The 27,605-nt window shown below is 44.6% G+C and overlaps 1 protein-coding gene across 6 annotated transcripts in view; it reads right to left on the bottom strand.

Annotated features, from left to right (window-relative positions):
• Positions 1-27,605, bottom strand: part of TRAPPC9 (trafficking protein particle complex subunit 9) — a 639,688-nt gene that overhangs the window by 409,013 nt on the left and 203,070 nt on the right. For all 6 annotated transcript variants that reach the window (XM_058564989.1, XM_058564990.1, XM_058564988.1 and 3 more), the window contains one exon: positions 17,827-17,951. In XM_058564989.1, the coding sequence (XP_058420972.1) occupies positions 17,827-17,951 (125 nt within the window). The remainder of the gene's footprint in view (positions 1-17,826; positions 17,952-27,605) is intronic.

Below are 27,605 nucleotides of genomic sequence, written 5' to 3' on the forward strand. Positions count from 1 at the left end.
CACTGCAGTGTGTTTCATGTAGACACAGAATGCCATCTCGGATGCTGCACGCTTGAGGGGCTCTCCAACAATGGGGTCCTCAAGTTCACTCTCAATACTAGAGTCACGTCCCCTGCAAATCCCTGTCCTCAGATAAGTAGAACTGGCAATCTTAGAGAGGCAAATTGGCTGACAGCAGAGAATTGGGGGAGGGGGCTGAGGGAGGGGGAGCTCACAGTATCCTATAAAATGCTCAGCACCTGCCCCACCAAGGCATAGATGCATTAGTTTAGGCTTTGATCACTAGCAGAGAAGGGAAAGCAATTTTTATGGAGGGCCTCCTATGTGCCAGATGCTTTCATGTGCATTTTTGTATTCTCACAAGAACTCTCTGAGGCTCATATTATTCCCATTTTACAAATAAAGGAACTGAGGGCTCACAGAAGCTCAGTAACTTGCCCATGGGTGACAGACAGTGGTGGACCCCTGAATGCAAACCTAGGTCTACCATTAGGGCAAAAGATCTTTCCTAGTCCCATACTCCCTCCAACAATACTGTGCTGCCCGTGGAAAGGCAGATGGCACTGGGCTCACACCCCAAAGTACAGCAGAAGGAGCACAGGCTGAGAGGAAGAACTGAGTCTTGTGGGAGATCAAAATTGGCCACCTTGAAATATGTTTCTTTACCTTGATTATTTTCTCTGACGGACATTTGACCTCCCCCAAACTGCCTAAACAATTTAACATAGAAGACCTGTTTCAGGAAGGAGCCACTATCATATGATGGCTATAGTATAACGTAAAATAGATGTTACAATAGGAAAGGCACCAACAAACCCATCTTATCAAAAATTCTGTCTCTCCCAGGCCACATTCTCTAGGTGGCCCTGAAAATAGTTGCCAGACAAACAATTACATTTATAAGGGAAATCTCCATTTGTAAAGGTATCTCCCTCTCTGTACTAGGAAGAGGGGGGATGACCTCATCTCTGGACACTTATCAATGTGGAAGGTGAGGCCTTAAATCTACATAATAACCTTACTCTTGTGTACCATGCTTTTCTGGTAATCTCCCATAACTGACTCCCCCCACCCCCAACATCCTCCTTTGTCTTTAGCTGAAGATTGTATTTAAGATGAAAACCTCTGCCATTTGCTGAGAAACTCAGTTTCCCTGGTTTCTCCCACGTATACATGTTATTAAACTTGGTATTCTTTTCTCCTGCTAACCTGTCTTTTAATTATTTGGCCAGCCATAAGAACCTTAAGGGAAAGGGTGGAGGGGGATTATCCCTCTTCCCCAACAGTCTCAATCTCCTCTCTAGCGCTTCCCACCTCCACGACACTGAGAAATCACTTACTTCCTGGGCCTCCACCTCCCTGAAGGGAGGTAAGGGTCTACACTTAGGACTGACATGAGGATTAAGTGAGATCATGGATATTGCTTGGCACAAAGCAGGCATTTGAGAAATAAGATATCCCTTCTCTTCGTTATAAATATTCACTTCTTAGAGCTGTGGCGAATCAGGAGAATCTAAATCAGCTGTGCTCATTTCTAACGCCAGCCTTCCACACAGGTTCCTTGAATGGGCTATAATTTGCAAACCTAGATCCAGGCAATGAAGGTCAAGCCTCAGAAAGGGGTTCCAGAAAGTTAAAGCAACTTTATGTGGAACTCAACTTCAGCACCTGCAAAACCTACTCCAACTAGGTTCACTTTAAGTACTAGAAATAATATGCTACGTGTCAAGTGGAATGCTTGTCACAAAGATAACTATTATTAACCATTTTTACTGATAATAATAACTAGTAGCCACTATTTATTAAGTATTTTTCCCAAACTTCTAAGGAATGGCTGTTTAAATCTAACAGAGGTAAAACCCAGAATTCTGCTGAGGAAAGACAAGTTTCAAATGCCTCTGCTACACAAACCTCCATTCTTGAGTTCCTTGGAGGAAAGTTTCTAAAGAAACAATATTTTAAATCCCTGGCTCAACAATCTAAAATGTGTTCCAAAGCAACTTTCTAATGGAGATCTTGGTTATTTTCCCCACAGGAATCAATTTAAATTACACACTAAGAGCTAAGGCATAGGTTCTTGAAGATCTCAGCTTAAAAAGCATGAACACAAATTTAACACAAAAGGAGTGACCTGCCTTCAGAATAGGGAGCAGCTCCATGTTGTAGACATTGTCAAGTCAACCTGAGTCAGTTGAATAGAAATCGGCAAAGTTGAACTTAAAACATCTAGAACAGAACTGTTTATTTTTTAGATCACTGGCAAATTTAATGAGTTCAAATTTGAGCCAGAAGAGAAGAGAAAAGGAGACTTTTCCACAAAGCTCCATAAGAGCAGAAGGAATCTCTGTACCTTCAGGGGAAAAAAACACTTTGTTTGATAACTGTGACTACTGCTGGAACGTCCATCTGAAGGTCTGAGACTGGGCCCAGGGAGGCAGACCACATGCTGTGAGGTCAGGCAGCCAAGCCACCCTCAAAATGCAAGGCTGGACAAACCCTCGCTGTGAACAAGGATGGTAACACTTACCTTTCCAGGTTGTGCCGAGAATTACCGGTAACGTATACAAAGCCCTTAGCACAGTGCCCAAGACAAAGCTGGTTCCCAGTTTGTGGAAGCTACTGTTTTATCATTTTGCAAAAGGGAAACACAGCATCCAGTCCTGCCTCCAGCGCTTACCTGGAGCCACAAATTCTAACCCCAGTTTAACGCATCATTCTAACCCTGGGACTATCAGAGTGAACCCTCTCAAAAGGCCAGTAAAGAAAGTAGAGGAGGCATTACTCTTCCACTTTGCAGATTAGAAACCTGAGGCCCAGAGCAGCCCAGTGACTTTCCCAAAGACACGGGAATTGGTGAACAGAACCTGGATCCGAGCCTGGGGTGGGTTTTTCTCTTCACACTGTATGTAGTCGTTTCAGGGCCTGTCCGCCCGGGTATCAAGGACTCTCCAGATGAAACAGAATGATGTGGGTTTTAATTTCCTCTTTCCTCATCAGACATGTAATGACACTCAGGCTATAATCCAACCGTTAGGGATATTTCATTTAATGAGTTTCGTGTTGCTTTCTTAAAAAGCTATATCTCTTCAAGATCATAGAACATAAAACAAAAGAACATCGAACAAAAGGGGAAAAAATCAAGATTTGTCATGGGGGAGGAAGCACAGGCTAAAGACAAGGCAGAGGAAGCGGTCCCAGGCTCAGGAAGAATCTTTCCCTGAACTTACAAGGCCCCTGAAATGAGCCGGTCTGCACCTGCCAGTGCATCCAAGATGAGTGTTCAAGAAACAAGAGAACAGCAGTTTTCCTTGAGACGCCTGTGCAGTGAAGTGAGACGGAGGCTGAGTGTATTGGCTGGCTGGTCTTCAAGACTCGCAGAAGCCAATACCCATGTAGGGAAAGTGGCTCCGCTTCCCTTCTCCGGACATTCACAGCATCGAGCACATGACCTTGCAACACCACTGTCCACTTCAAGTCGGCCTCCCCTCCGGGGCAGAGTTCCTGAATGGCAGGGACCATTCCCTCCTCTTGTATTCTCAGAACTTGGCATAGAACCAAGAACATTCTTATATTCGGCTAACGTCTATTGAGCACCTTCAATGTGCCAGACACCATGCTAGAAATGGAGGATATGATGTGAGGACAGAGGGCACAGCAGGCTAAATGCTGCAACAGAAGGCGCATGGCAAGGGGTGAGTGAGGGCTTCCCGGAGGAGATGCCAGTACAGCCAAGGCCTGCAACACTATAAGAATGAAGAAGAATCAGGGGGGCTCGAGGGTTGTTTGGTTCACAATTTCTCAAACCTCAGTTTCGCCTGGGAATATTGTCAACATGCAGATTCCAATTTCAGGAGGTCTGGGGTGGGGCCTGAGAGTCTGTTTCCAACAGGCTCCCAGGGGACGCTGATGCTGTTAACTGGTGGTGCATACTTTGAATAGCCAGAGTGCAGAGTATTCCAGATATATATTCCAATCTATACAACAATCCTGTGAGATACACATTAACCAACGTTACAGGTGGAAAAAATTGCACAGAGAGGTTAAGTAACTTGCCTGATACCACACAGTTAGTAGATGACCAAGTTGGAATTTGAAACTAGATCTATCTAACCCCTAGAACCCTTGTTATTTCCACTGTATCATGCTGCTTCCAATAAATGTCTGTTCAAATCAATAAATTAATAAGGCAAAACTACATCAATAAATATAATTCATCCCAAAGTCAAAGGTAAATATTTTTGCCTTATATCTGTACCATAGTCTATCCATAGAGCTTAAATTTATTACACACCCCTATGAGTTAAAAAACTTTTCAGAATGCATCTTCAATATGCATGTTTATTTAAATTATACACATGTACACTTTAAAACATGCAAAAATAAATATTCAAAAAGAGGAGACAGTAACTTTGGAAGACAATGTTTTTACTGGAAGCTGTAGGGCTACAGACGGAAGGAACCGCACAGAAACTCTGCACTCAAGTTGGTAATGCTGTTTCTCACGGGGTTCGGATGAACAATTCTGAAACTGCTTTACATGTATACTGGGTCGAACTAATAAGTAAGTGGATGGTGGGACCAGGTTTCTCGATATTGGAGAGGGAAGTTCCAGATAAACAAGAAAGGATAGCCAGAAGGAACTTGGTAGGACTGGATCAAGTCAGACATCAGTGTGAACTCATGTTTAACTTAAACATATGTGAATGCAACAGATGGATAAACACATAATTACAGATAGTTGTAGACACATGGGTGAGTACACACACATCCATTTCCTGGCTGTCGGCTGAGGGCAATGCCATGCCAGGGCAAATCCTCCTGCCAGAAGAATTCCAAATAATCCCTATAGACACTCCTCCAACAGAAGGTGGAGCCTATTCCCACTCTCCCTTCCCCTCCACCCTGGCCAGAGAGCCCGGGCTGCACTTGGTGACTTGCTTCCAGAGAATCGAGTATGAAACTCTATTCTGGCAACCACCACCCCGGCCAGGTGATCACAGTCAACATCAGTGATACGGTGTGATGAGGAGGACACGTCAACTCTCTCACTAGAAGAACATCAGAGAAACCCAAAGTGAAGGACAGTCTACAAAACATCTGACCAGTACTCCTCAGAACTGTCAAGGTCATGAAAAACAAGGAAAGACTGAGAAAGAGTCACAAACTAGAGGAGACCTGAAGACGGAATTTCACCTGGTCTCCTGCACAGGATCCCGGAACAGGAAAAGGACAGTGGTGGGTAAACTAGTGGAATCTGAATAATGAAGCGAGTCTAGTTAATAATTATAGATACACCAATGGGTTTCTGAGGGCAACAAATGTGCGGTGCTAACACAAGAGGTTAACGACAACTGGTGAGGGGTACGCAGGATCTCTCTCCTGTCTTTGCAGCTTTTCTGTAAATTCAAAACGATTCTAAAATAAAAAGGTCCTTTTTTAATAGGATGAGATACAAATAAACATCATATTCTTGGAGACCTCCCTACAGTTGGAATGCCACATACAGGGTCACAAGCTCTCACACCTTCAGAGCCAGAGGGGCGGGAAGACCCGTGAGGCACAGGGAGAGGTGGGCTGTGGTGGATTGGGAAGCACACACCCTCTCTGAAGCATCCAAACGCAAAATATTCTTAAAGCACTGGCAGGGCCAAGCATAACCCTGCAGGCTGCGTCTTTCGGCCCACTGAGCACCAGCGCACCTCCTCTGAACTTCAGCGTGGATCCCGGAGACTGCAATGTAATGTTTACAATGGGGATACTCGACACTTATTTATATAGCTCCAGCATATTTATTTTTTGAAATTTTATTAATATTAGGGCCCTATGTACTTCCACAGATTAAGTTTCTTGAGGGAAGGGTTCCTGTCCCCTAGTTCCTGGCTAAACACTGCTGATACCAATCTGGCTTGAGGTAAAACTAAACCGCTCCTGGATTCTTCTAAGGATGCCTCCATTGAGTTTTTTTCTTAACACTCAATTGATACTTGACAAATTTTATTTTCCACTCTTCCAGAAATCATAGAGTTAGTTTTCATTCACTTGTTCAATGCCTACTGTGTATACTGTTGCAGAATATCTGGTTCCCCAAACAGTTCTAATTTCAAACACTGTACCTCATCGTCATTTATAGATTTTGTCAAATGACAGGTCTTGATATTTAATGTGAAAATACAGTCATACTTTGAGTCATTTTGATGCTGGTGACATTTTTACACATTGCATTTGACTCCCACTCAAGAGCTTATCAAAAGGGAAGAATGCGAGAAAGGACAGCAGCCAGCGATGGGAAGAGATGATAGGCTGGCATGGAGAAGGCACGCATTACCCTAGGACAGCAGCAACGCAGGTACAGATAAAATAGTGTCTACATCAGTGCTCTGTGTCCAGTGGGAGGGACAGAATATATACAACTACCGTAACACAACACTACCAGAGCTACAGCGGAGCAGAGATGGCACCGAGGGAAGAACGCGGGAGGTTCCAATACTGTGAGAAAGACTTTGGACTCAGACAAGCCTGGGTTTGGACCACAAAGATGCCATTATTAGTTGTATTAACTGTTACAAAGCTTCTGCTGTGAGCCTCAGTGTCCCCATTCCAAATGGAGACATCTCAAGATTGCAGGTTGTTGGCAAGACGTAGAGTACGTTTCATGTGAAGCATCTAGCCTGGCTGGATTAATTTTCTCCTTCTGCATCACAAATTACCACAACCTTAGCCGCTAACAGCTCCCCAGGGGAAAAGGCAATTTGAACGAGGTTCAAAGAGGGTACCTCTCTCCATTGCTCTTCTGGGAGCTTGGAAATGTCAGAGCTGGTTTGTGACTGCTCTCAGAGCACGCCAAAACACTCATATGTCTCAGTTCTTATGTTCTGTATTGTATTGTTTCCATGATAAATTCCAAATTTCAGTTATATTTTCACTTTTAAGCTAACTTCCAGTGAGATGAAAATCAGTGTTCTTAGCTGCGTGGCTTAGAGAGACTAGCCATTGGTATTAGATGCAACACTTCTGTAGCACTCTCTCATCTAGGGCTCTGGACGCCAAGAGTCATCTACCAGAGTAAGAATGGAATGCTCCCTCTGTGAGTTTTAAAACGAAAATGGAATTACTGACAGAAGTGAGGGGGGCAAGTGCATGAGGTTTTGTGTGTATGACCAGAGTTGCCATTGAATTTCAGAGTAATAAGAATAATACTGAGCACTTCCTACATACTAGGTGCTGTTCTCAATGACCCGCAGCAATTCATTTCTCTCACAGCAATCCTATGAGGGTGGTACTATTGTTATTTCCATTTTATAGATGAGAAGACATAGGCACAGAGAGGTTAAGTAACTTGCCCAAGGTGACACAGGTAATAAGTTAAAAATCAGAGAGAGGGGCCGGCCTGGTGGCGCAAGCAGTTAAGTGCGTGCACTCCGCTGCGGCAGCCCGGGGTTCACCGGTTCGGATCCCGGGCGCGCACAGACGCAGCGCTTGGCAAGCCATGCTGTGGCGGCGTCCCATATAAAGTAGAGGAAGACAGGCATGGATGTTAGCCCAGGGCCAGTCTTTTTCAGCAAAAAGAGGAGGATTGGCAGATGTTAGCTCAAGGCCGATCTTCCTCACAAAAATAATAAAAAATTAAAAAAATAATAATCAGAGAGAACAACTCAAACAGATTGATAAGAATACAGATAAGTAAAAGGAATCCCCACGCAGAAGCCCTGATAGAGTCTGGGTAACTCCCACCCTCACGGGCAGTTCTGGCAAGTCTGGACAACATAATCAGAACCCGTGGATCCTGCTCCTCCTTTGTCCTACGTAATCCATCTCGGGTGAGGAGCCACCCTCTACCCAAACCTTGCAGGCAGTCTTGTGATTTCACCTCCCATCTCAACACGATTCATGTCACCCAGTAGCATTGCTGTTACCCAGGAGAAGCCTCTGAAATGCAGCCCCTCTTCTCCATGGCCCCCACTCTTCTCCACAGCCCCCACTTCCTGTCTTATTGCAGACTCTCATCATCTTCCCTATTGATTATGTCAGTGCACAGACCCATCTCATCTTTTGTCAGATTTGTTTTTAAGTATCTCATATGTTTTTAGTCTACAGCAAGACCAAGTGAGGTTTATCCAAGGAATGCAAGGTTTGTTTAACACTTTAAAACCCATCAGTATAAGTCACTATATTAACAAAATAAAAAAGAAAAACCATACAATCATCTCAAATGACACATAAAAAGCATTTGAGAAAACCTAATTTCCATTCCTGATTTTTAAAAAATTCTCGGCAAAATAAGACTAGAAGATTCAGCAAGGTAAAATAATTATCCTCTAAGTTATGGAACTGCTTTTAAAGTCAGGCAAAGCCTTTTCTACAGCATCTAATAACTCTTTGTGCATCTAGTCTTACATTTTCTTTCTTGCTTCCCTTGTCTTAAAATTTTCTTCAGGGGCTGTTATTTATAAAGCAATGATTTTCCTTGTCATAGGATGTCTTATGCCTATTCTGAGATGGACATCAGATAATTCTCTGTATCCTGACTTCCTTGGCAGAGCAAGGAAGAAAATCCAGGATATTCAAGTTTTGGTTTACAAAGCCAGAAATATCAGGTTAGGGGTGGGTCACAGTGATATTGCTCCCTTACAGTCTCAAGGTGGCTCCCACGGCCCACATTACATAGTCTGGATCTTTAAAGTGGCATTCAGGATTCTTCACCATGTGGTCACATCTCATCTTCTCTTAGCTCATCTTCTGTTGCCATACTTTAGAGGACCTGCTCCAAATATGCAAAAGAAGCTCATTCCTCCTTGCTTTTGCTTAGGCTGGCCCCGCAGCTTGCAAGGCCTTTTCTCCATTCTCTATTACTGAGCCGGCTCCTCCTCCTTCCGCCCACCTCCTTCACAAGCCTTCTAGATTCTTTTAGCCTAACTGTCACTTACTGGCCACCCAGCATGTGGTGGATATTCCACTGAGCATGGGGAAGGAAAGATGAGTGCCTTCTGCCTTTGTGGAGCTTGCAGTCTAGTGGGGTGACAGGCCAGTAAACCGCCAATGACTCCATCAAGTTATGACAAGATAACAAAGGAAAGTGCAAACCAGTGAGGGAACGAGGGAGCCTGGCCCAGCTCCTGGGTTCTGCGTAACCTGCTCCACTCTAAGAACTCCTTCTGATAGACTAAGGATTATCTCCATTTCACAGAAGGACTGAAGTAACCTTATCCACTGTGACAAAGCTGGTAAAAAGCTGAGGTTCATTCCAAGGTTGTCGATGCCAAATAATTTTTTTTCTCCCCTGTTTTGCCTATTTCAATAGTGGAGATATTTCCAGGTTGGGGTAGCGGGCAGAGTTCTTTTGTTTAATGTGGTCGCTATTTAAACTGCTTTGAATTTTTTAGAGACTAATGAAATCATCTAAAAGTGTATGACAGCACATTTCGTGAAATGACTCTTGGACCCCAAATTTCATGGTCTGAAATTTCCATTTCCTTACCCAAAGCAAACATATTTGCTTTCTGTCAGTCATTCTGAACAGCTGCTCTAACTCAATTTTCCTGTTTGGCAAGAATGCAATGAAAGTACACATTTTCATCTACTGTCTGTTTTTCCCCCACTGTCTTCAGAGCACTCATGCCATGAACTCGAATTGCAGCGGCAGAAGCTGGTTTCAAGATGATAGTTCACAAGCCCCGCCTGGCACTGAGAAGGTGCCTGGGAATCCACAGATCTTTTAGGGGAACTGCCAGGCTCTCTCAGCGACACAGTCGGGCACTCAAAGACTTGAGGACTTCTGAGACTCCCGATCTGTGCCACCATCAATCTCGACCTGTGGAGATGCCCTGGACTGGAGCAAGGCTGGCAGATCTATCTATTTCCTAGACAGGTGTTTCTTGACTTTTCCCAAAATAAGTATTTTAGTGCCTAGATTTAATTATATGTCTATGTAAAGATTTTATCACAAATATTTATGACAATTCCTTCTCAGGAATCCAGGTGCTATAAATCAGTCACTGGGGTACCTCAAAACTAAGCTTCGTAGAGAGCGTTTACCATGTGCCAACCCATGAATTACATCATAGGTTATGAGGAACATTAGAAAGGTCCAGAACTGTTCTTAAGGATACTTACAGTCTAGTCCTACAGACAATAAAAGATGCAAAACAAATTGAAAAACTTTCATACCTTAAGGCAGTGGTCCTCAAAGTGTGGTCCCCACACCAGCAGCATCACCTGGGAACTTGTTGGAAATGCACAGTCTCAGGCCCCACCCAGACCAGCTGAATTAGAAGCTCTGAGGATGGGGTCCAGCACTCTGTGGTTTAACAAGCCCCCTAGTGGTTCAGAGGCACACTAACATTTACGAACCACTGCCTTAATGTATTGATTGGTATGATCCAACACAGCACATGATTAATAGCAAAGGGAACTGACAGCGCACAGCAATTCTTTAAAAGCCATTTCATTTTCTTTCTTGTTCATTCATTTGACATTTACTGAGAGCCTATTATGTATCAGCCCCTGTACCAGGTGCTGAAAATGCAAAGATTACTAAGGTATCATCCTTAGCTTTGATTAACTCATAATCTACTGGGGGAAAAAAATGACAGATCTAATAATTAAATATTTTGGCAGTTGCTATCGATATTCCAAATAACGTCCTGACTTCAGGACAGTAAACCGTCACTGACAGACCGTGTGTGTGCATCTCCGACAGACTTCTATGGTATCTCTGCAGAAAGGCCTGTGCTGATGGTTCTCCCAACATATCAAGTAGTTCCCACCCTATTTCTTCCTCTACTTTCCCGCACAGGGTTTCTCACAACCTGCCATTTGTCTGTTTACTGTTTGTCTCTTCTGCCAGAAGGTAAGTTCCAGGACCTCATCTTGTCACTGCTATAGCCCCCACCATCCAGAACTGGGCATGTAATAGTTACCCACTAGATATTTTTTGAATGAAAGAATTGGATGAAATGTTACAGGGGGTTTAGATGAATAATGATTATCATGGAAGGCAAAAGCCCCAAAAGTGTCATAGAACCTCAAGGAACATTCCTCTGGCATCTCTCCTTAACATTTGTTTTAGAATTCCACATGCAGTAGACTCTTTCCACATCTCTTACTGCTCAATTTCTTATTAAGTTTTGAAATTGTTGAGCAGATTAAAGGATTCCTTTGAAGCTTTTATGCTTAAACTTTGTAAAAAGAAATTCCCTGTCTCTGTAACTATTACTGGGACAGATTAGAAATAATTTGGAACTGAATTGGATTTGCCATTTTGTAAGCTTTTCTTATCTACCAGGGCTAATAGCAGACACTTTACTTCTTATAATAGCCCAAGAGAAAGTCTTATTATCTGCATTTTACAGATTGAAAACTGAGGGTCAAGTAGGCGAAAGGCTTATACTCACTGCTCTATAAATATGGCTTCAATCAATAGAAAATGTTTTGTATCCCATAATAAGTTTGGAAACTTAGAAATAGCACAAGCTTTGGATTCAGATATATCTGGGCTTAAATTTTAACTTCTACTTAGTAACTGCTTGACCTTGGGCATATTATTTAATCTTTCTGAGCTGCTCAGTAATTTCCACTTGAATAATATGAGGTTGTAGTCATGAGAGGTGTATCTGTAAATACTGTTTAAAGTGCTAAATCTCCCTGGTGTCACATTCTAAGCCTCTCTGGCCAGCACCTCTCTCCAGCCTTTTCATGCTCAATTGCTTGCCATCCTTGAGTGTGCAAACGATCGATGAACAAATGATCTAATACATTTTCTCCCAGCTGATGGGAACCTTAATTCTGCTGCCCTGAGGCCCCAAAAGCTCATGGAACCATTTTTCATTTGTAACACGGCTTCACTAAGAAAATATGCTATTTGTTACATAACATAGGCTGTTTAACTTGAATACATTTGCTCATAAGTTTTCTTAGCAGACTCTTCCATTCAGTCCATCAAGTCCATAAGAAGTTTATGAACATCCCACAGCTCTTTATTGTAAAGGCTAAAGTAATATAAAATACTTGATGACATAAGATACCACCCAAATGTTGTTAAAGGTAGACTTTACTCTGAGTGAGAAGAAACTTACTTTACTGTACAGAATGTTGTACAGAATGACAACAGAGGTGGGAACGGAAAGCAGGTGGGGACATGGGAAGGAGTGCCTTGTTCTGCTTGTGCCACCTGCGAAGGCTTGGCAGACAAGGTAACACCAGCGCTTGGTCCTGAAGGAGGAATGGGGAACACACCGGGAATCAAAGGAACTGAGACAGAACTTCCAATCGAAGGCAACAGCCCCACAAGGGAAGAGCAGTGTGAGACGGCACGCACTGTGGAGTCGGGGTAAGTAGCCTGGTGTGTCAGCCCTTGGGGAAAGCACAGTCAGTTTTCTACCATTAAGTACAATGAGAGCTGTAGGGGTTTTATAGGAAGTTCCTCCTATTTCTAGTTTGCTGAGAGTTTTTATTGGAAATAGTGTACTTTGTCAGATGCTTTTTCTACAACCATTGAGATGCTTATGTAGTTTTCCTTTTTTTAGTTTGTTAATATGGAGAATTACATTTGTTGGTTTTCTAACGTTGAACCAACCTTGCCTTTCACAGATAAACCCCAATCGGTCAATATTTTACATACTGTTGAATAGGATATGCTACAATGTTGCTTAAAACATTTCCATCTATGTTCAGGGGTCTTTGTTGTTGTTGTTGTTGTCATAATCTCTTTGTCTGGTTTTGGTATCAGGGTAATGCTGACCTCATAGAATGAGTTAGGAGTATAGAGTATTCATTCTTTTTCAAGTTTCTTGAAAGAAGAGTTTACATAAAATTCATATTATTCCTTCCTTAACGCTTGGTAAGACGCCCAAGTGAAACCAGCCAGGCCTAGAATTTTCTCTATGGAAGCGTTTTAACAAAAAATTCTATTTCCTTAATGGATACAGGGTTATTCAGATTATCTATTTCTTTCTATGAGTAAGCTTTGATATTTTGTGTCTTTCAAGGAATTTGTCCCTTTTATCTCAGTTTTCAAATTTATTGTCATACAGTTGTTCATAATATACCTTTGTTGTCCTTTTAATATCTGTAGAATCTGTAGTGATACCACCTCTTCCATTCCTAACATTTGTAATTTGTGTCTTTTCTCTCTGATCAATCTGGCCAGAAGTTGGTAAACTTCATTAATTTCTCAAGGAACAAGCTTTTGTTTTCCTTGTCTATATTGGAGTTTTTGTTTCTGATTTCATTGATTTCTGCTCTGATATTTATTATTTCCTTTTCTACTTATTTTAGGTTTAATTTCTGCATTTTTTCCTACTTTCCTAAAGTTGAAGCTGAGGTCTATTGATTTGAGATCATTCTTCTATTCCAACATAGGCATTAAGTACTATAAATTTCTCCAGAAGTAATCCTTTAGCGGCATCCCACAATTGACATATTGTGCTTTCATTTTCATTCACTTCAAAATACTTTCTAATTTTAGAATGCAGGCCGCCGTGTGGCATATGTGGAGAGAGGCAGGCAGGCAGGGTCCAGGCTGGGTGGGCTCTGTCACCGTGGGCGTCTGATGCACCGGGATGAGACGAGGTCTGGCCTCCACCTGCTCTCTAACCAGAGCTCTCTAACCAGTGGAGAAAGGCCTGGAGAAGCCTTCAGTGTACCCTTCAACTCGTCCATCCTGGCAACTCCCATTTTTGTTCCTCCTCCTCAACTTGTGTATTGTTTAAAAAAAAACACCTGCACAAGTTTTATTTCAATGGGTCTTCACTAACAAACTTGTGCGAGAAAGGATTTTTCTACCCAATTTGCAGATGAGGAAACCAAGGCTCGGGCATTTTAAATGAGTTATTGGGACACTGGATGGATTGTGTAGGGTTTAAGAGCAGCAACGAGAGACCACAGGATGTGCAGGTGCATGAGCACCTAGATTCTAGGTTCAAATCCTAGCTCGCGCAAGAAGCAGCCATCACAATACCTGGCTCCCACGGGAAGTGCCCAGGAACAAAGCTGCTACTGTTATGGCTGTGGCTATTACGCCTATTCTCTGATATTTTTAAAGACAAGATGTTGACAAGGGTAGGCATGTACCAACAAGCTTCCCAAAACCAAATGTGCACAGAGCCCAAAGGCAGGCCTGGCTCTCCCACCTCCTGGCAAACTCTGGTTTTGTTAGGATTTCCAAATCGCTTTTCAGCAGGCTATAAGCAGGTGTGAAGTGTTTACAGAGCAATATTGTAGAGGGAGGAGAAACTGGGATATATTTAGCAGCCAGAGTGTACACTATGATAAATGGCTGCAGTGGTCTACGTTGGATTTGGCTCTCTGACTGTCAGCAGTTGTTCCAGCATCTCGAAGTGCTTCACGCTCCAGGGCTCAGCCAGCTGCCATCTTTTCTGTGGAGTCCAGCCCTGGAGGCTGTAAGCGGGATGATTCCATTGGCAAAGCTGTGGGGAGCTCGAGCGAAACACTCAGCACAGGCCAACTCAGAAGAGAACCCCTCTTTCGCTCTCCAGGCATTTCTGCAGCCCCAGCCGGGGACAGGTCGTCCTCGAGCTTTGGCACCTGTCGGGAGGGCTCTCACTGGAGCCCGTGCCACATTCCGGTCACGCTGCCACATTGTGTGCACAGAGTGTCTAACTCAGAAGGTAGGTACTAGGCTCACTATCATCAGGGAAAGCAAGGCTCAGCAGTGCTAAGTAACTGAACAAAGAGGACACCAGGCTGGTGACCCTGTTACCCCACCTATGCCGGGGCTGCTGTTAACAACCAGCGGGACAGCTACTGACTAGACTCATTTACCAGATCTCATTTATCTCTTAATATACAAGAATGAAGCCCCAGTTCGTTATTATTTCTTGATTTGATCCAGCTTTATTTCTTTTCCCTGGCAGGTTCTTCTATTATTTAAGCCTCCCTACAACCCTAAGAAGGAAGCATAATTATTCTATTTTACAGATGGGGAAATTGAGGGTCAGAGAGGCCATACTGCAGAGCCCGGCTTACAGGAATATCATTTCTAATATGCATCCACTTCAACAATCTCTATTGCCAGTCCTAGAAGATTCTTCACAAGGTAGGCACAAAGACCAGTCATGAACATGGACAGGCAGAACTGGTGCAGGCAGGACTGGTGATAGCTGAACGGGGGAAGGAGTCTTTCTGAGAAGCTTGAAGAAACACATGTTATCTTTTCCCACTTCTTGAGGGGCACCCTAGAAGCCGGTTTCACTGAATTACTTGTTCCCATGACTACACCATTCCTCAGTGATAATTTTACAGGTTTAGCACGTTTCCAATTAAATCACATCATTCCTGCTTCGGGGAGAAGGACTCTGCAGCAAGTTCAGCAGTGCCAGCAGGCCCCAGCAATGGATGCCCACACACAACAGCACCATGAGCCATTCACTTACACAACTCCCGCGCCACTCCTCCGGAGTTCCACTGAGCCGCAGAGCACAGATCTTGACAGCCGGGAAAAGGTGCGTAATTTCACAGGTTTGAATCCACCACCACCTCCACCACCACAGACCTCAGGCAAACCGAAATTCTTCTCTCTTGCCCACAAATGCCCCCACACACCCCCCAACTTGGACGGTGCAGTGTCTCTCATCTAGAATGCCCTCCTCAGACTCCACATGTGGGATCTTATCCTACTCAAGGTCCAATCCCAGCATAAGACTAGTAGAAAGAATGTGGATTCAAACCCTTAATCCACCACCTGCTAACTCTGTGAACTTGGGAAAGTCACGTTACTTCCCTCAACTTCCATCATGAGACATTTGCAGAAATTGAGTAAACTTACGAACGTAAGGCACGTGGCGCAGTTCCTGGCCTGCAGAGCACATTCCATAAATGTCAGCTCTTCTCCTTCCAGTTTTCTTGATAAGAAACTAGAGGAGAAGGGGCCCCAGGCCATCTGAGGAAAGCGGCACAAGTTCCAGTGTGGCTGACGGGTAAATGGGAATACTGAGACAGAGAGAACCTATAAAGCGCAAAGGCAAGTGGGGTGAATCATAAAGGGCCTTGAATGCAGAATCAAGAGGCTTTGGGACTCTGTTCACAAGAAAAACTCAGGAGAGTGGTGGAGGGAAAGAAGATGTCACAGTGCAGCAGACACAGACTGGAGACTGTCACCACCTTTCGGAGCTATGGTTCCTATGCAAAAAGTTGTCGTGACAATTTAAAAGGACAATTTATGTACACGTCCCTGACACACCGGACCTACTCAGTAAATGGTAACTACATTTAAATAATTACGTTTACAAACATTCACCTAAATCTACATACATTTATAATCATCTCAAAAAAAACAACAACAATGCATTCAGCCTTGCAACTCCCAATTGAAGAAAACAAAATTCATGACAGAGCCACCATTACCCAACCAAGTATGAACAATGATCTCCTGATTTGAAATTTTACCCCAGACTCTAAGAGTTGATCCTGTGGGAGGAGGCCACACAGTGGAGGAGCTGAACTGCAGAGGCAAACGTAACGATGCTGAGAGGCCTGAACCTAAAGGAGAAATACAATAACCGTCTGGTGTTGGTTACCAGGAGGCTGCAGGTGAGGTGACACCTGAGGGCCCTGTGAGGAAGTCACTTCTCCAGCTTCTCCTCCATCACTTCCTACCAGAAAACTACCCCCAACAGAATCAAACGCTTTGTAGTTCCATGCTTGTGTCACACTGTTTCACGCCTCTGTGCCTTCACACCCTCAAGCGCGAAGCATCTTCCCACATCCCAGTCCCCTTGGCTAACACAAAGAGCCCTAACACACAGCCATCCAGCTTCCGTGTGAATACACCCTGTGATGGAGAGCTTCCAGCTACACCAACAACCTCTCTCTTTACTGCAGGGCCCTGAATGGAGAAGACTCTCCCCTAAAACCTAGCTCCTCATAACTTCAGTATGACCTCTATCCACCAAAATCAGCGTATTCCCTCCGGCCGTGACCATACTTCAGACAGCGCCCATGTTCCTCCATCCCTCATCTTATTTTCATCAGATCAGCCCCAATTCCTCAAAATTCACGGTACCGCTGACTCACAACCAGCTTGGCCAGGCTCTTCTGATGGGCCTAATCAGTCAATGCCCTCAAGTTTTGGCATCAAGGTTGAAAGCAGTACCCCAAAAGGCTGGGCCTGAACGCATGCTTACGTGAAAAGTCATTTTGGCGACCTTGTTGCCTGCATCCCAGTCACAGCTGTTAGACCTTTAGTCTCCTCACTCTACACACTCTCCCTGGGCAGGCTGAGACAAGCAGAGCTTTCCCAAATGCTGATGACCCCAAACCTGAGAGCTCTAGTTCACACTCTCCTTGGGCTCCTTGGAGACAACTCTCTCTGCTCACACTGAAGACCCAGGGGACCTCAACTTTGCACTGATAGTCACTCGTTACTGTATATTCACTGTGGCTTCCTTAGTGCTTATAAACCAACAAGTGGAAGGAGGTACCAAAGGATTGAGGAAAAGTTTATGGGATAAATATCTAAACTGAAAATAATTATGCAAGAAATAAGTTTTTCAAATGAATAGGAAAAAAGGCAGGAAATATTCCACTTTAATCACTGCCTTCCTTGATTCAATCCACAAATTCCCAACACTTCAAGGAAACAAGAGTTAGCAACACCAAAACACAATGCAGTCAAGCTTGCCACTGCTTTCCAGAACATTCCATGGAATGAAAAATACTGAGAAACCAGCTTTCCACAAACACAATTGTATTATCAAACAACGCTTCCTTTCCTTTCTGAAAAATACTCAAAACTTTGCCTCCGAAAAGGCTTGGCAGAAACCAAGAGCGACAAGCCACCTGGCAGACTGCACGTGTGCAGGACCGACTCACCTTCACGTGGCTCGAGTCCCCAGGTTTGCTGCCCTCAGGTGGGTTCACGGGTTTGTTCTCCACTCGAGGCCTAACGACTTGTCGAAAGGGACTGCACAGTGGAAAGCCGCTCACACTGATTCCATCTAAAAGGTAAGAATAAAGATTGTAGGTAAGAAGTTAGCTGGATTTTTTTTAATGTAGGGGGTTTTATTCAAAAACAGTAACTGGAAGGAGCACTTGATGCCAAGCCCACCTTTACCTTCAGGCCTTTGTGCGAGATGCTCCCTCAGCCTGGATCGCTTCCCCTTCTGTTGGGGTGGCTAGCTCCTTCGTGCTGCTTTAACTTAGCCTAAAAGCCACCTCCTCACCCAATTTGAAGAAGCCACTGCCCTCTGTCACAGGACCCTATTTAAACCTCTGTAGAGCACTCACTACTGCCATCTGATCTTTTTCCTCCCTGGTGACATTACCTACCAGTCTAATCCAGGACTCATCCTTAAGTCGTCTCTTTGTCTTACACCCCAATCAATCCAACAGGAAATCCTGTTAGCTCTCAGAGTATATCCAGAAATGGCTTTCATGGCCACCTGAGTCACTGTCACCTCCCTCCAGGACTAATGAAGAGGCCTCCTGGCTGCTCTCCCATGTCACCATGGTTCCTTTACCATCTACTTTCCCCACAGCAGTTGGAGTTGGCCTATGGAAACATAAATCAGATCATGCCCCTCCCACGACACCGTGTTTTACTCAAGATCTCTTTGCACAGCACAATTGCTGCGTGAGTTTCAAGAAAGATGCACCAGCTTTGTCTTTTCAGACCAAAAAAAACTGCTGACAACAGTGTAGATAAGTATCTTTTGCACCTCAAAAGAAACTGACCCAATTATAAAATGGAGCCATTTCTAAATTAGATGGAGATGCCTGCCAATTTTGAAGAGACATTTGTTAGGAATATAACCATGATAAGTTAATTTTTAAATGACTTTCATTAAGTAGAAAAAAAGCAAACTCAAAATACAATTCTAGATGGTAGCAATAGCATGGTTTTTGAATCCCTCAGAATCCCAACATAAAGTGGACAGAGCAGCAGACAGCAACACCAAAACCCAGTTACCACCAAACCAGGGACCAACATATCATCACCCCCAATTTACAAGCAGGTGAGTACAAACCCCCAAGAGCCCCAAGACCTCTGTAGTATCAGGGCTTCTGCAAAAGAAAGGAAGAAGTGGTGGGGCACCTGGAAAAATGCCAAGGAAGAACCTGAAATTGCCAGCAAGTGTTCAATGGAAAGCGTAGCAAGCCAACTGGGGAAACAGCTTGATCCAGAAGCAATCTTGTCCACTCCAAAAGCAGACGGAAGCAAGGGGTCCACAAGGAAGACTGAGGGAGGTGGGGACGGCTAGCCTTGGAAGTTCTTGAAACTGACACACCCTGGCTGTCTTCCAGGACAAGGGTCCAGGCTGAGGAGAGACTGCCATGAATGTAACCGAAATTAAGATGGAGAAATTAGAGACGAAGGAAGGACAAGATTCAAATAAATACAGGAGGGAAAAAAGGAGCCAGGAAACCTCAGACAGTTACCACACCACAACAACGGGGAGCTGTCAGAAAAGTCACCGTGACCATGCTTCCTCCCACAACTCCACAAAACTAATTTTATACAAAAACAAGTGAGAGAAAAGTGTCAAACCCATACCAACTTCAAGCCCCATGCTAGGTTATCAGAAGATAAAAAAGAAGAAGAATGCAGAGCAGAATAAAATTGCTACACACAATGAAAACAGGCCAGAAAGACTAATTCAGGGGAAAGACCAAAACTGAAACGTTCTATTTCAAAACAAGCTAAGACATTAAGAAAACGATACAAGACAGATAAAAGAAAACCATAAATCAGAATTAGAAAACCTCAAAGGAGGTGACAAATTAAAACCCATTTTATAAAAGTACCACAGTTAGGGGCCGGCCCGGTGGCGCAAGTGGTTAGGTGCGCGCGCTCCGCTGCGGCGGCCCGGGGTTCGCTGGTTCGGATCCCGGGCGCGCACCGACGCACTGCTTGGCAAGCCATGCTGTGGCGGCGTCCCATATAAAATGGAGGAAGATGGGCACAGATGTTAGCCCAGGGCCGTCTTCCTCAGCAAAAAAAGAGGAGGATTGGCGGATGTTAGCACAGGGCTGATCTCCTCACAAAAAAAAAAAAAAAAAAAAAAAAAAAAAAGTACCACAGTTAATTATTTAAGATGGTAACACTAGGAAAACCTGGAGGAAGGGCATACATGAACTCTTTGTACTTTCTGCAGCTCTTCAGTAAATCTAAAATTGTTTCAAATAAAATATTTTTGGGGCCGGCCCCGTGGCTTAGCAGTTAAGTGCACGCGCTCCACTACTGGCGGCCCAGGTTCGGATCCCGGGCGCGCACCAACGCACCGCTTCTCTGGCCATGCTGAGGCTGCGTCCCACATACAGCAACTACAAGGATGTGCAACTATGACATACAACTATCTACTGGGGCTTTGGGGGAAAAAAAAAGGGGAGCAGGACTGGCAACAGATGTTAGCTCAGAGCCGGTCTTCCTCAGCAAAAATAGGAGGATTAGCATGGATGTTAGCTCAGGGCTGATCTTCCTCACAAAAAAAATTTTTTTTTTTCAATTAAAAAAATTTAAGAAATGAATACTAAACCAAGAACATAAGAGCAAACAAACAACTGATTATGCCTTATGAGAAAAAGGAGAAAATTTTTCATCAAAAAGAAAAGAAGAAAGTACTGGAAGAGGAAGTCAAGACGGCAGCATAAGCAGACTCTGAACTCACCTCCTCCCGCGGACACAGCCAATTTACAACTACTCGTGGAAAAATTACCCCTGAGACAGAACTGAAAACTGGATGAGAGGAACTCCTGCAACAAAGGACAATCCTAATTGAGGTGGAAGAGGCAGAAACTCCCTTCTGGAGAGGAAAAACGCCACCTTCACGAGCTGCAGCGCCTCACGGCCGCCCAGGAGCAGCCCACAGGTCCGCAGCCCTCCCTGGAGGAGCGGGGCCCTGAGCCGGAAGCGCCCCCACTGGGGGCATTTTGTGGACCCAGCACAATCGAGACAAGTGGCATAATATCTGACTTTGCCTACTACTAAAATACTGGGGAGCACCCCTAGAAAAGCTGGTTCACAAAGACATTAAAACCGGCTCTTAAAGGGCCCACGCGGAAACTCACCCATTTCAGTAAGCAACCGAAAATCACCAGAAAGAAAGGTGCACAGTGCTTTGGTGAAAAGAGACTCACCTGATAGGCTCTGAGTACATTGCAGTGAGAGGTGAGACCTCTCCAGGGACTGGGACATTGGCGGCGGCCATTGTTGTGGCCTGGTGTGGGTGTGCTGACACAGACGCCATTGGAGTTCTCCCTGGGGCCTGCTAGCCCAGGGTCCGCCCCAGCCACTAGAGCACCAATTTAATCCAGCTCAGCCAGGCAGGCAGCCCACCCTAGAGACTGGCCCCACCAACAACAAGCCCTCAGGCAACTTGTGGGCCTTCATAGATTGGTGACTGGATTCTCTGCAGCCTGGCAACAGCCCACTTCCGTGGCAGGGCGTGCACAAGGAGCAGGTGGAGAGTGTGGGGCGGTGGTGGAGTGTGTGGGGCTCCTGCCGTGGAGAGACTGGGTCCACTTCAGGACCTCCTTTGCCTCTTTCCCTGTGCTTGTGACTATGTATTAGGTAGGTCAGCTACGTCTCCTGCTCTTGGATAGGTGACCTTATGTAAGTGATGGCTTAGGAGGCCTGCAGTGTGCTTCCCTCAGTTCTCAATGTTCCAGGGTTGACCCCTATGTGGGTTACGTGTGTCCTTCTGTTGTGGCCTGTTTGCTCTCCCTGTAGGCGCCCAGGGAGGCTGAGTTATGCTCCTGGCCAGCTGTTGTAATGCTCAGCTGCTTGTAGTTGTTGTGAGCCCTTCAGTCTCTTTATCAGGTGTGGGGAGCCCCAGCACAGTTGGCTGCAAGTTCTAATACCACATTTGTGTTGCAGTATTTCTTTTAAGTGAGTAGGCCCCCAGCGTGGCAGGTTGTTAGGCTCAGGGGCTTACAATTGCTATAAGCCTCCAGCCTTTAGGTCTCCTGTCAGCTCTCTGAGGATTGCAGCTGGGTGGGGCTGGCCTCAGGCACAGGAGCACCCAGTTGTTTCAGGCTTTGGAAGGTGGGGCAAACCCCCTATGAGGGTCTTTGAAAAGCACAAGTCTTCTGCAGCTGACAAGCCCTGCCACCCACAGGTCCACACACAGTCAACACAGTCCTGCCCCATGTGCCCCATTCACTGACCCTGTGCCCCCTCTAGGAACTGGCTGCCAGGAGCGCAGGGCCAGCCTGCGCCCCAGCAAATGTACAGAGCCTCACGATGCTGTCTCCGCAGTCCCCTCACCACGCCTCTTCACCCTCACTTTGCAGAGGAGGACATTTTGGGCTCAAGGAAACGAGCCAACTTGCTAGAGGTGACCTGGAGAGGTAGGGCTGGGCCCGAGCCAGGGTCTCTGGCTCCCCCAAACATCCTCCTCTTGTCCTGGAAGCAGCTCCCCAGGAGAGGCTGGGGCTGGAGGGACCCCAGTTCCTTCCCAGGTTCCTCCAGGTGGGAAGTGATGGCCAGGCACCTCCAGGGCCAGGCAGGGGGCACTGGGGGCACTTCTTTGCTCCAAGGACTGCCTGGCGCATTATTGTGGCAGAGGGCTCCTTAAGATCCCCCTCATTTTGCAGACAGGAGAACAGTTCCCAGAGAGGGCCCTACCTCAGCGTCACATGCGGGAGGAAGACACAGAGCTGGTACCCCCGTGCCTCCATGACTCCACACTGAATCTCCTGGCAGCAAGGATGGACGCCACCCCGCAGGCCCCTCGGTGACATGCATGCCCATTGGCGCCCCGGGTGTCCTAGCCTCCTTCCACAGCTGTCCTGGCAGTGTTTTTGCTCAAGATTGGTTTTTTGAGGGGGCGTTTAGGAGAGAGATGTCACCTGGGAAGATTTCTGCCAGAAAGGACTTAATCTGGCTGCCGCCAGCCCCCCTGTCCCCACACCTCATCTGCCAGGTCCTGCCCCAGCCGATTTGCCTCCAACTACCCCTCAGATGTGGACTCGTCGCCCAGTACTCCCTTCATGGCACGATGCCGACTGCCAGGGTGGCTCTGACCCACTCCACAGGGGGACATGTAGGGCGGACAATGGGACAGTCACACTGGCCATGGGCCAGCTGGGAACAATGTCTGCAGAGCATCCTGTCTTATGAGCACATAACAGCACCCTGGCGCTCTGACACTCGCACTACACGAGGATCCAGAGGGGGACATCGATACTCATCTCCCTTGCTGGCTGCTTTGTTTCATCTTTATCTGGGGCATGTGGGTTCAAGCTGGCTTCTCAGAGATGCTGTCTCCCCATCTAGAATGGCTGAAACCAGCTGGTACCGCACACCCCAGTTTGCTAAACCGGCAGGAAGGAGAGGCTGGACTGGCCAAGGGTTTGCCCCGCTGCCCGTAACTACCCACCTCCTCTGACAGCAGAGCCCAGCTCCCACGTGTGGAGCGGCTGGGAGCCTCACGTCCTGAGGGCCTGTGGCAGATGCAGAGTGATCTCCCCCGACTGAAGGCTGTGAACCCGTCCTCGCTTGGAGGGGAGGGGACACCAGGCTAGGCAGGGCCTGAATGATCATGGCTACCTGCCACAGCCACAGAACCAGTGAACCCCGCGCTGCCCCTCACTCGCTGCGTGTCTGTGGGCCAGTCGCTTCCCCTCCCTAGGCCTCAGTGTCCCACGTGTCAAATGGGGACACTAACACAGGCCTCAGAGCACGGCTCAGGGACCCACGTGGATTTTGGTAAAGCACTTGAACCTAGAAGGTTCTCAGTAAACACCAAGTCCTTTCTCTTAGGGCGGGAGAAGAGGACACTCCAAGTGTCATCTGTGCCCCACTCCCAGGCGCCCCATTTTTGTGTTCAGTCACTTAACCACCGTTGCTCCAACGCCCATCATGTGCCTGCTGAGCCCTGGGGATGGGGAGACAGCAAGGCCCCATCCCTGCCCCTTCCCTGTCCGGTGCCTGCCATCAGGGAGCTCACGGTGTGGTAGCCAGCGTCCAGCTGAGAAGCCACAGCGCAGGGAGCCAGGATGAGCACGGCATGCAAGTGCCACACGCGAGCGAGCCAGTGAGGCATTGCGAGGAGGCGACTCGTGAGTTTGGTTTTGAAGGGGGGCAAGGGAGAAGACTGCAGGTGGAAGGCCATCCTAGACAGGGGCCTCCGCCCTGCACGAGTCACGCTAGGAGGACATCTCCGTTAACACTCCATCCCCAGCCCCGGCACCAGTCCTGCAAAGTAAGCAAGCGCTGGCAGCCTCAGCTGACAAACAGGGAAAATGGAGCCCAGCAGGGTCAAGTGGCTTGCCAAAGGGCGTCGGCCACATGGCAGAGCCAAGCTTGAAGCCACGCTGATTCCACCCTTCCCAATTTGGTTGCAAGAGAAAGAGACCCCAACTCAAAAACGGCCCATCAAACAACCCGGTTAAAAACTGGGCCAAAATCAAGTGGGATTTATTCCAGGTATGCAGGGATGGTTTAATATTCGCAAATCAATCAACGTAATACACCACATTAATAAAATGAAGAATAAAAATCACATGATCATCTCAATAGATGCAGAGAGAGCATTTGACAAGATACAGCATCCATTTATGATAAAAACTCTGAATAAAATGGGGATAGAAGGAAAGTACCTCAACATAATAAAGACCATATATGAGTAACCCACAGCTAATATCATCCTCAATGGTGAAAAACTGAAAGCTATCCCTCTAAGAACAGCAACCAGACAAGGATGGCCACTGTCACCACTCCTATTTAACATAGTACTGGAAGTCCTAGCCAGAGCAATCAGGCAAGAGAAAGAAATAAAAGGGATCCAAATTGGAAAGGAAGAAGTGAAACTCTCACTATTTGCAGATGACATGATTTTATATATAGAAAACCCTAAAGAATCCACCAGAAAACTTTTAGAAGTAATAAACGAATATGGTCAAGTTGCAGGATACAAAATCAACATACAAAAATCAGTTGCCTTTCTATACACTAACAACGAAGCAGCAGAAAGAGAAATTAAGAATACCATCCCATTTACAATGGCAACAAAAAGAATAAAATACCTAGGAATAAACTTAACCAAAGAGGTGAAAGATCTGTACACTGAAAACTATAAAACATTTCTGAAAGAAATTGAAGAAGACACAAAGAGATGGAAAGATATTCCGTGCTCTTGGATTGGAAGAATTAACATAGTTAAGATGTCCATACTTCCTAAAGCAATCTATAGATTCAATGCAATCCCTATCAAAGTTCCAACAATATTTTTCACAGAAATAGAACAAAGAATCCTAAAATTTATATGGAACAACAAAAGACCCCGAATAGCTAAAGGAATCCTGAGAAAAAAGAACAAAGCTGGAGGTATCACACTCCCTGATTTCAAAATATACTACAAAGCTATAGTAACCAAAACAGCATGGTACTGGCACAAAAACAGACACACAGATCAATGGAATAGAATCAAAAGCCCAGAAATAAACCCACACATCTATGGACAGCTAATCTTTGACAAAGGACCCAAGAACATACAATGGTGAAAAGAAAGTCTCTTCAACAAATGGTGTTGGGAAAACTGGATAGCCACATGCAAAAAAATGAAAGTAGACCCTTACCTTACACCATACACAAAAATTAACTCCAAATGGATTAAAGACTTGAATGTAAGACCTGAAACTATGAAACTTCTAGAAGAAAACATAGGCAGTATGCTCTTCGACATCGGTCTTAGCAACATCTTTTCAAGCACCATGTCTGACCGGGCAAGAGAAACAATAGAAAAAATAAACAAATGGGACTACATCAAACTAAAAAGCTTCTGCACAGCAAAGGAAACCATCAACAAAACGAAAAGACAACATAACAATTGGGAGAGGATATTTGCAAACCATACATCGGATAAGGGGTTAATCTCCAAAATATATAAAGAACTCATGCATCTCAACAACAAAAAAACTAACAACCCAATTAAAAAATGGGCAAAAGACCTGAACAGACATTTCTCCAAAGAAGATATACAGATGGCCAACAGACACATGAAAAGATGTTCAAAATCATTAACTATCAGGGAAATGCAAATCAAAACTACAATGAGATATCACTTCACGCCCGTCAGAATGGCTATAATTAACAAGACAGGAAACAACATGTGTTGGAGAGGATGTGGAGAGAAGGGAACTCTCATACACTGCTGGTTTGAGTGCAAACTGGTGCAGCCACTATGGAAAAAAGTATGGAGATTCCTCAAAAAATTAAGGATAGAACTACCATATGATCCAGCTATTCCACTGCTGGGTATTTATCCAAAGAACATGAAAACACCAATGCGTAAAGATACATGCACCCCTGTGTTCCTTGCAGCATTATTCACAATAGCCAAGACTTGGAAGCAACCTAAGTGCCCATCAAGGGAAGAATGGATAAAGAAGATGTGGTATATATACACAATGGAATACTACTCAGCCATAAGAAATGATGAAATCCAGCCATTTTTTGACAACATGGATGAACATTGAGGGTATTATGCAAAGTGAAATAAGTCAGAGGGAAAAGGTCAAATACCATATGATTTCCCCCATTAAGTAGTAGATAATAACAACAACAAACAAACACATAGAGACAGAGATTGGATTGGTGGTTACCAGAGGGGCAGCGGGGAGGGAGGAGGGCGAAAGGGATAATTCGGCACATGTGTGTGGTGATGGGTTGTAATTAGTATTTGAGTGGTGAACATGATGTAATCTATGCAGAAATAGAAGTATAATGATGTACACCTGAAATTTATACCATGTTATAAACCAATGTTACTGCAATAAACAAAAATTTAAAAAAATAAAATAAAGTACTGGAAGAAAAAAAAAAGAAAAATGAATTCAAAAGAAAATGACAAATATTGAAGATTAAAGAAGACCCAACATACAGATAATTGAAGTACCTAAAGAAGAAAAGCAAATCAAAGTAAGAGAAATACTAAAATCTGCAATTCAAGAAAACTTCTTGAAATTAAAAAAAAAGATTGAAATAAAATACTGAAAGAGCACACCACAAACCTAAAAATATCAACTAATACAATAATTTATTTTAGTAAAAATACTGGAATTTAAGAATAAAGTTCTTTGGGCATCTAAACAAAACAGCAAGTTAACTGAAAGGGAAAGAAAATCAAATTATCACCTGATATTGATAGTAACACTTTAAGACAGAAAAAAAATGGAGTAACATATTTAATACACTCCAGAAAAGAAAATGTGAACCAAATATTTTATATTCATTGAAACGGACTTTAAAGTGTAAAGAACACAAAGTGTTAAAACAACATGCAAGAACTCAAAAAAAATTGTTCCGACAAGATATCCTTAGTAATCACTTAGGTGATAGGTTTTAAACAATCAAAATTACTATACTAACAATTGACATGAGTACTGGTGGTGAGCACTAAATCTGTAGAACTAAGGATAAATGAGGGTTGAAAGAGAGTAAAATATATAGTGGCTATATGCTCGGGCAATGTAGATAAAGATTGATTTAAAAAATAGGAAAAGAATGGGAAAAGCAGGTACAAAATTAATTTTCTTATTAATTAAGCTGATGGTGGTAGAATTATTATTATTGTGAGACTGTTGCATGTATATTGTAGGATAAAGTAAATGAGTAATTAAGTGATGTTCTATTTCTATCAGCTCCTGTG

Source organism: Diceros bicornis, chromosome 21, assembly GCF_020826845.1.
Source record: "Diceros bicornis minor isolate mBicDic1 chromosome 21, mDicBic1.mat.cur, whole genome shotgun sequence".
Lineage (NCBI taxonomy): Eukaryota > Metazoa > Chordata > Mammalia > Perissodactyla > Rhinocerotidae > Diceros > Diceros bicornis.